General features: G+C 36.6%; 1 protein-coding gene across 1 annotated transcript; it reads left to right on the top strand.

Annotated features, from left to right (window-relative positions):
• The first annotated feature begins 3,103 nt into the window (after nt 1-3,103).
• On the top strand, nt 3,104-5,656 carry LOC139430480 (uncharacterized). The gene is made up of 2 exons (XM_071197539.1): nt 3,104-5,173; nt 5,255-5,656. Exons 1-2 carry the CDS (start codon nt 4,214-4,216, stop codon nt 5,654-5,656), a joined length of 1,362 nt encoding a protein of 453 aa, XP_071053640.1. The 5' UTR covers nt 3,104-4,213.
• The last annotated feature ends 3,424 nt before the right edge of the window (nt 5,657-9,080 follow it).

Raw genomic sequence — 9,080 nt, forward strand, 5'->3', positions numbered from 1 at the left:
GATTTATGTGTCATCACCGGAACAAAGAAAGGAACAACTTAATAATCCAACTACACACTGATCTTTCCAGGGAGAAATAAACGGGCAGCATCTGGTACAAGAATGTTCATATCAAACAAGGTGGCACATTTAATAACCAATATTACATATTCCAACGATAAGCATACGCTAACAACAAATATACATCATATCCACCTCATAACACATGAGATTGTTAAAGGAATACATAACCGAACCTTTCTGGCAGACTTGCTTAATGAAATGGACTTAATTTTCTTCATATTTTAACTCAGTGTTTGTTTGATATTGTTCACGTGGTTTTGACAGTATTCTTTTCCCGATCGTGGTGTGGCCAAAAAGTCGGGCGAAATTCGGGCGGCGTGCAGTGCGACTTTTGCAGCTCGTGGTTTCATAACAGAAATCCCCAAGGGGTCCTGCCACGCTTAGCGCACTTGGCGCGTCGTGGAAATGTAAGGCCTGTCGATGACCTGAGTCCAGACGCAGATCATCTCTTTTCTGTCCTGCTGCTCCTCCTGTATCTTCTTTACCTGCCGCTACTCTGGAATCTGTTCTGGATGCGGTCGGAAAAATTCGCTCTGATCTGAAGTCACTGAACATTAGATATGCGGAATCTGTACAGTTTTGCAGCAATAAAGTATCGGAGTTCGAGGGTGTTATAGGCAAGCTTCATAATCAATTCAAGCTTGTTGAAAAAATCACTGCTGAAAACGTCACAGAAAAAGAGAGATCGTTAATTTAACTAGTCGTGTCTCAGAATTGGAACAATATTCCAGGCGCAGCAACCTCGAAATACAAGGAATTCCTCAGAAGAACAACGAGGATCTGGTGAAGGTTCTCTCTTCAATTGGTGAATCCTTGGATGTCTTCATCTCACCTTCCGACGTCGATGCGATCCATCGGGTTCCTCAAGGTCCCGGCAGAGCTTCCAATTCGGACCCGAAAGCAATTGTGGTTTGTGTTTGTAGTCGCATCGTTCGCGATCAGCTTCTTGCTGCTGCCAAGTTGCGGAGACGATCGACTCCGAAGGATTCTGGCCCTGGTTTGTCCATTGATGGGATTTCGTCTTACCCTAGCGAAAAAAATCCTCTTTGGGAGAGCCAAGAAGATGGCCAGGGAGAAGAAGTACAAATATGTGGTTTACTCTGATATAATAACCAAAACTAAGGCTAGACGTAGGTATTTGCTGCTATATAAAAGACATAATCTTCACTTTTATCATAATAAATTTAAGGAACATATATATGAGTATATACCATATACATAACAAATTTTGAGCAAAGTATACAGGAAAACGGCTCTAGCTTCTGGTCATTCATTAAAAGTCGAAAGAATAGTAAGAAGGAAGAAAAATAATCTCAGGAAACGCGACCAATTTTTCAAGGATTTAATAAAACAGCCTCTTTTTTTCTATACCAAGCTTTCGGAATCTTTTTTATTCCTTCATCAGGGTTACTGAACAAATGAAAACAAAGCAATGAAACAACAATTCTAATCAGTCTAAAAATAAACTAATCTACTTACAAATGGAAAGCGATTTAATCAGCTCAAGCAACACCGGCATTCATTCGCGTCAAAAAGCTTCAAAAAACAAACTTTATTGTTAACAATGAACCAAGTTCACTTCAAAGTAACCAAACACGTTAAAATCTTTTACAACCAAAATGGCTGTGACTTAAAGAATCCGAACGTTACAACTAAAACGTTGAAAAATAAAAACCGTAAAAACTTGACTTGAACATTTACACCAGTCACCCGGCAGAGGCGCTGCGTAACAAATTGCAAAATTGAATTAAATGAGATACAAAACACAAAAGTTAAAAAATATTATATAAGAAAGTTAAAGTATAAAAATTTTTAAACCTACGTTAAATTTATAAACAATAATATGTAATTAGAAAAAAAGAGATGCCTCATTAACATTGGACTGCCAATTATTGGATAAAAGGTAACTATAAATTGAGCTTAAATTATCGATATCAGTTCTAAAGTTAACTGGTTTTATTTCTTTGTTAATATAGACCATCTCTAAAAATAACCTTTTTTGGTATACTTGTTCCCTTTCTATGATAGTTGTATTATTAAAATCAAAATGGTGACCTTCATTAACATGATGGGCAACTAAAACACTTTTTTTCTAATTTCTAGCTACGCAATCTCTTTTATGCTGGTTAATTCTATTCGATAGATACTGTGTAGTGGTACCAATATATGCACCATTACAATTATTACAAGGTATTCTGTAAATTACGTGAGACTGGGCTAGAAGGGGAACATGATCCTTGGTTTTAGAGAACAAACAAGAAAGAGGCCTACCATTAAATTTTGCAAATTTTATAGAGTCAGTCATCAGAACAGACATCAACTGAGGTGTTAAGTTGGGAACGAAGGGGATTTTCATGTATGTAAAACTTGGAACAACTGAGAGGTTCCCTTGAGGACTGTTAGAACTGTCAGTATTCCTGAGATTAACAAAGGGTGAATGAAAATTATTGTTATGATTGAGTATACCAAGCAAGAGGGGAGCATAGAGCATAGAAGTGAGGTTGTTGAGTGTGGGTCGTTTCCTTGGTGCTCTTCAATAAAGTGATTTTTGACCGGTCTTTTCTCGAGCTACAAGCTTGAAACTTGTACCATAGTACGTAAAATTTACTTCTTTATTTATTTTGCAACTTTTATTTGATTAATTTTGCGTGATTTGCGCCTGCTATATTTGTTTGTTTCTCGATTTTTGCGTTATACGTATAATTTTCCACTTGCTTTTTTTTTTTTTTTTCTTTTTTTGCGGAGGAGTGTTCGCTCCGACCAGTACTTATCCTGTCTCTCTCTTTCCCCTATAATATTTGTTTCATCCTTTAATTCTTTTATGTACTAGTTCCGTTGCCTTTTCTGGTTTGTTTTTAAAGTCGCCGCGACGGGCACCGCTGGCGTGAAGGAAGTAACCCTTTTGTATATCCTATTATTTGCCTTAATTTACCCCAATTAGCAGTATGCAATTAACATGTAGTTGTTGTAATAATTCCTCTGATGAGCGTTATTTTCTTGAATGTTCCGTCTGTCTTAAAGTGTTTCAACTCGGCTGCATTGATCTATCTAAAGCGGAAGCTAGTAAAATACGAAATAATTTGGGGTTAACTTGGTCCTGCAAGACCTGTAGAGGTATCACTGCAAATTTTACGGAATTAAAACAAATTATTATTACTTTGAGGGATGAAATAAGGGATCTTAAAGCTAGTTTTAATAAATTGCCGGCGCCCGCTTTATCGCCTGTTGATTTTGAGAAAATTATTCAGGAGGTAGTCGATCGCAATAGCCGCAGGAATAATGTTGTAGTATATGGGCTAAAGGAACCGGTTGGTATGTCAAAAGCCAATCAAGCTGAGTTTGACTCTCGTTCGGTTACTGAGATTTTTTCGAATATAGATGTGAAGTGTGATAGCGATTTTACTGTTCATCGGTTGGGCAAGTTTGATGCAACCAATCCAAACCTTTGTCGGCCAATTAAAGTTCGCTTACCTAATGAAACATCAGTTTCCGTATTAACAAGGAATTCTAAAAAACTTAAATCACTGGATAAATTTAAGCACATTTCTATCTCTTCTGATAGGACACCGATGCAGAGTGCCCTTTATCGAACAGTAAGGTCCGATCTGAATAGGAGGATAGCTGACGGTGAATCTAATTTGTTTATAAAATACGTCAAAGGAATTCCAACTATTGTCAACCGTAATAACGCTGCTGATTCGTCTGCTTTAAACTAAAATTGCCCAACAGCGCCCGAACTAAATTATCTTTACAGTTATATTATCAAAACGTTAGAGGACTACGTACCAAAACTCACAATTTTTACACTGCTTCGTCTGAAGGTTCTTTTGACTTACTATTTTTTACTGAAACATGGTTGAACGCTTCTATTTCTGATGGCGAATTATTTGATCACCGCTACCAGGTTTTCCGTTGTGATAGAAATATTGCGCAGGCCTCCCTAGGTGGGGGTACTTTACTTGCTATTTCTAAAGAGTACACCGCAGTTAGCGTAGACACAACGTTCATCGAGAGACTTTGTCCGTTTATTCAGACATCTATAGCCAAGTTATATCTTGGTGATTTTTGCTTATTAATTGGAGTTGTCTATGTACCGCCTGCCATTTCACATGATGAACTTGATAGATATTTTGATGCTTTGACTACACTGATGATTAATCATAACATACTTTTGATGGGGGATTTCAATGTTTTTGAATATGCTGACAATTATAACTGCCCAAGAGCACTGAGTGTGCGAAACTTTATTGATTTTTTAAATTTGAATCAAATCAACACAATCCGAAATGCCTATGGTAGAATTCTTGATTTAATTTTCACTAACTTGGATAGTCAAATTTGTATTGAGAAGGAGCTCTATCCTTTCGTTCCTGAGGATAAGCATCATCCGGCGTTGTCGACTGCTCTATCAATTGAAATTACAAAATTTCCGACTGTTTTTCCAAACGCTGTTGTCTCTCGATTTAACTTTCGAAGAGCGAATTTTCCGACTTTATATGATGACATTGCTCTCATGGATTGGTCATTTTTAGAAGATGTAAACGACGTGGACGAAATGTTGGATTTGTTTTATACTTCTCTTTATAATTTAATAAAGAAATCGGTGCCTTGCACTCAACAGAAGCAAAACAATTATCCTCAGTGGTTCTCTAAGGAAATAATTAAAAACCTTAAAACTAAAGAGTACTATAGACACAAGTACAGAACTACCAAACAAACGTTCTATCTCGATCACTTCATTAGAATGAGATCACTAGTAAAAGAACAAATCGACGCTGCTTACAATTCCTTTTGGCAACATGCCTCTGATAATTTAAAGCACGATCCTAGTGATTTCTGGAATTTCGTTCGACTAAAGCAAGGTACTAGCAGAATACCGTCGATCGTTAGAGATGATGTAGATGAATATACTATTCCGATTGATATAGTCAATGCTTTCGATTCCTATTTTTCATCTGTTTATTCTGACAATTCCAGGGATTTTACTGACGCAGTTCCCACGTTGCCAATGTTTAATATCCATCAGGTAACCGAGGAGGAGATAATTGCTGTAATGAGGGGTTTTAGCTCCAAACTCACAGCGGGTGAAGACCAAATACCTAGTTTTCTGGTACGTGATGTACGATTTGCGTTGGCTAAACCGTTGATGTACATTATTAATCGCTCTATAACTGCTTCGATTTTCCCTCAGAGATGGAAGTCAGCTAGAATCACGCCCGTATTTAAGAAAGGTGACAAGTCCTTGGTAACCAACTATAGACCAATTGCTATTCTATCTAATTTTGCAAAGGTATATGAGCAGATAATTTTTAATACAATTTATCGTCACACACAATCATATGTATCGCCTCACCAACATGGTTTTGTGCCTAAACGCTCGACAATAACTAATTTATGTTGTCTTACCCAGTACGTCGCAGAGGTAATGGATGTTGGTGGACAAGTCGACGTAGTTTATACCGATTTTGAGAAGGCCTTTGATCGCATTGATCACAGTATGTTGCTACAGAAGTTGAGCTATTTTGGTATGTCTTCTAATTCATTAAATTTGATGAAATCGTACCTTGCTGATAGAGGTCAGATCATTGGATGACTCTAGGATGCTGCAGAACAACCTGGACATTATTCAGAAGTGGTGCAATTTCAATGCCCTTTCTTTAAGTGTCAGTAAATGTACTTATATATCATTTACAAAGAAGTTAAATAAAATCGACACAGTTTATATTGCGGCTTCCATACCTCTAACAAGGGTCTCTACGGTGAAGGATCTGGGAGTGCTGTTTGACTCAGAACTTTCTTTCTTGCCCTATATTGAGGAGATGTGCTCTCAGGCTTGGAGAACTTTGGGTTTCATACTGAGGATCATGGGTCGATTTGCTGATTTTGGTACCCTGAAAACGCTATTTATGGCTCTGGTGATCTCTCGCCTCCAGTATGCCTCTGTAATATGGTACCCTATTTACACGTCACAACAACTAATGGTTGAGAAAGTCCAGCGTCGATTTCTCAAATTTTTGTCATATCGTATGGATGGTCAATATCCGCCTAAAGGAGTGAACTACTTAGATCTACTGCATCGCCACAAGCTTCCTTCTCTGCAGGATAGAAGAATGGTCCAAAATGCCTCGTTCTTGCAAAAGTTGATGTGTGGTGAGATCTACTGTGCGTGGTTGTTGTCGCGAGTGAATATAGTGGTGCCGCGCATAAATTCTCGGTCCCATTTGTATTTTTATCCACCTTTATACAGAACAAATGTCAAAAAAAGGGCGCCGATAACACATATGATCACGAACATGAACGATAGTTGTAAGCTAGAATAAACATTGCATTTTCTGTCTCTTTTCTTGCCTCTTTTATTTGATTGTATTATTATTTAGGTATGTATCATATGCATTTTAATTTCACTTGTAATTATATTGATGTACAATTTGTAATAATTTGTATATTTTTTGTATTTTGCCCTTAATATGGTGCGCTGTTGGGCAATAAAGTTTATTATTATTATTAAGAGACTACGGGGATAACCGTTGTTTAAGAAAATATTTTGAAGTTTTTTTAAGTTATCTTTAAGGAACCGTTCATTAGAAATCAACTTCACTCTGTTACACATTGCCACGACAACATTAATTTTTTGATTAATAGGGTGGTTGGAATGATAGTTGATGTATCTCCCAGAGTATGTAGGTTTAGTGTACCAACTCAAAATGATGTTTTGGTTGGGTTCACGTATAACCCTAGTATCAAGAAAGGGGACTGATGACCCAACCTCTGTCTCTACAGTGAACTGAAGGTGTTGATCAAAGCTGTTGAACACTCTGAGGATAGCGTCAACGGAATCGGAAGGAACTGAGCAGATGATGTCATCAACATACTTGAAAATGAAAGGAAAAGTAAAATCAAGTGAAGGGATACATTGATCCAGTAAATAATCCATCACAATAGTAGCGAGGATTGGGCTCAAGGGACTACCCATAGGTGTGCCAAACTTCTGACTGTAAATCTTTCCATCAAAGGAAAAAGTAGAAGATCCAAAGAGGAAAGTTATTATCTCAATGAAAAGGTCTCTGTCGATTTGGGTTACAAGTTGTACGATGTCCCAATTATCAGTTATGATTTGTTTTACTAATGACAAGGGGACATTAGTAAACAAAGAGACAACATCCAAAGAGATCAACACAAAATTAGGAGGTATGGTTCTCCTTTTCATCTCTTCAACAAAGGTGAAAGTGTCTTTAATAGTGGGTGAACCAACGAAGGAAATGATTGGTCTTAAAGGACAATCTCGTTTATGGATCTTTGGAAGGCCGTAGTATTTAGGAATAATACCATTGTGGCAAATTAACCTGTTGTAAATAGGTTTCTCAATGTAATCCCTTTCAAGTAACAACTTTGAAAATTTATTATTTTTGTTTTGAATGGTAGTAGTAGGATCTCGTGAGAGAATCACATAAGTTGATTGATCACTCAACAAACTTAACGATTTATGCACATATTCTGACCGATTCATTGCCACAGTTACCTGGCCCTTATCAGCTTTTAGAATTAACAAAGGGTCTTCTCTTTCAGTTTTCAAAAAGGTTTTTGTAACACAATAAGCTCTCCTAATTAATGCCTTAACTACATTATTATGATCTTTTTTCCTTAAGAAATTAGTTAGAATGTTAGTACATCTAGCTCTTTTTACATTATGTTCATTACGTGGTGCGATTCTTATTACATTCTCAATATCAGCTATCAATCTAGGAACCGAGACAGAAGTCGAGTCTGGAGTAATCCCAAACTTCGGACCCAAAGATAAAAAGTCTTTAACTATAACAGGAACCTCCACATCACTCTACTTTTTCAAATTTACATTGATTCTGAAGTTTATTAAATTTTTAGATATTAGTTTACTTAACACTACGAAAAACTTTATTGTAAGAAAATGTAAGTCTAAGTTCAAATTCTGTCAAGATGTGTACAGGCAAAACATCAGTTAATTCACGACTCAACTCTTTTATGGTATTCCCAATCTTTTTAATATCGAAATGAGTATTTTTAATTTCAAAATTTAAAATTCTCGTTCCCAACCTTAACTGGAAATTATCCATCCTTCTAGTGAGGGGGCCCCTTGATTCATTCATAAGTAGTTGAACGTTCTTCAAACCATTCAGAATGTGTGATGGTGAAATACCATGTCTTCGACACTTCTCGAGAAAGTTTTTTTTGACGCGAATGAATGCCGGTGTTGCTTGAGCTGATTAAATCGCTTTCCATTTGTAAGTAGATTAGTTTATTTTTAGACTGATTAGAATTGTTGTTTCATTGTTTTGTTTTCATTTGTTCAGTAACCCTGATGAAGGAATAAAAAAGATTCCGAAAGCTTGGTATAGAAAAAAGGAGGCTGTTTTATTAAATCCTTGAAAAATTGGTCGCGTTTCCTGAGATTATTTTTCTTCGTTCCTAACGTGTAGCGACTGTTACTCCGTTTCAAATAGTAAGAAGGTTCTTGAATATAGCTGTATGGCATATCTCGACGATCAATGTGAATCATCCAAGGAAATCGCTATGGCGCGACGTTTGGAAAATATTTTTCGTCAGTGTTCAGTGATGAGCGGAGCTCCTTTACTATCAATTTTACTGGGGAGTGGGTGGGTTCTGACTTGCTTCTTGTTGATGAGGTAACTGATACTGATATACTTACAACCTTGAAGAAAATAAAAGCTAAAACATCTGTGGATTCAGATGAAATTCCTATATTTATTTACAAAGGTTGTATTGAATATTTAATGAAATCTTTGAAAATAATTTCTAACAATATAATACAAACTTCGGAATACCCCAGTTTGTGAAAGACAGTTAAGCTTTTTCCTGTATACAAGGGTAGCGATAAGAGACAAATTACTAATTATAGGTGTTGCGACCAGTGTTGCCAGATGAATGTGTTGCAAGAAAAACAACAACGCTAAACCTTAACCTATAGTTCATTATTATACATATTACTATTATGTTTTTCTACTACTTCTTTAGTAATACAA

This window comes from Onthophagus taurus, chromosome 7 (genome assembly GCF_036711975.1).
Source record: "Onthophagus taurus isolate NC chromosome 7, IU_Otau_3.0, whole genome shotgun sequence".
Lineage (NCBI taxonomy): Eukaryota > Metazoa > Arthropoda > Insecta > Coleoptera > Scarabaeidae > Onthophagus > Onthophagus taurus.

What these genes read in the sequence shown, in the direction of transcription:
- LOC139430480 (XM_071197539.1), top strand. Translation starts at nt 4,214, where the DNA reads ATGATTAATCATAACATACTTTTGATGGGGGATTTCAATGTTTTTGAA. An exon ending in ACCAAATACCTAGTTTTCTG is followed by an intron (nt 5,174 to 5,254) that starts GTACGTGATGTA and finishes ATTTTCCCTCAG; the next exon opens with AGATGGAAGTCAGCTAGAAT.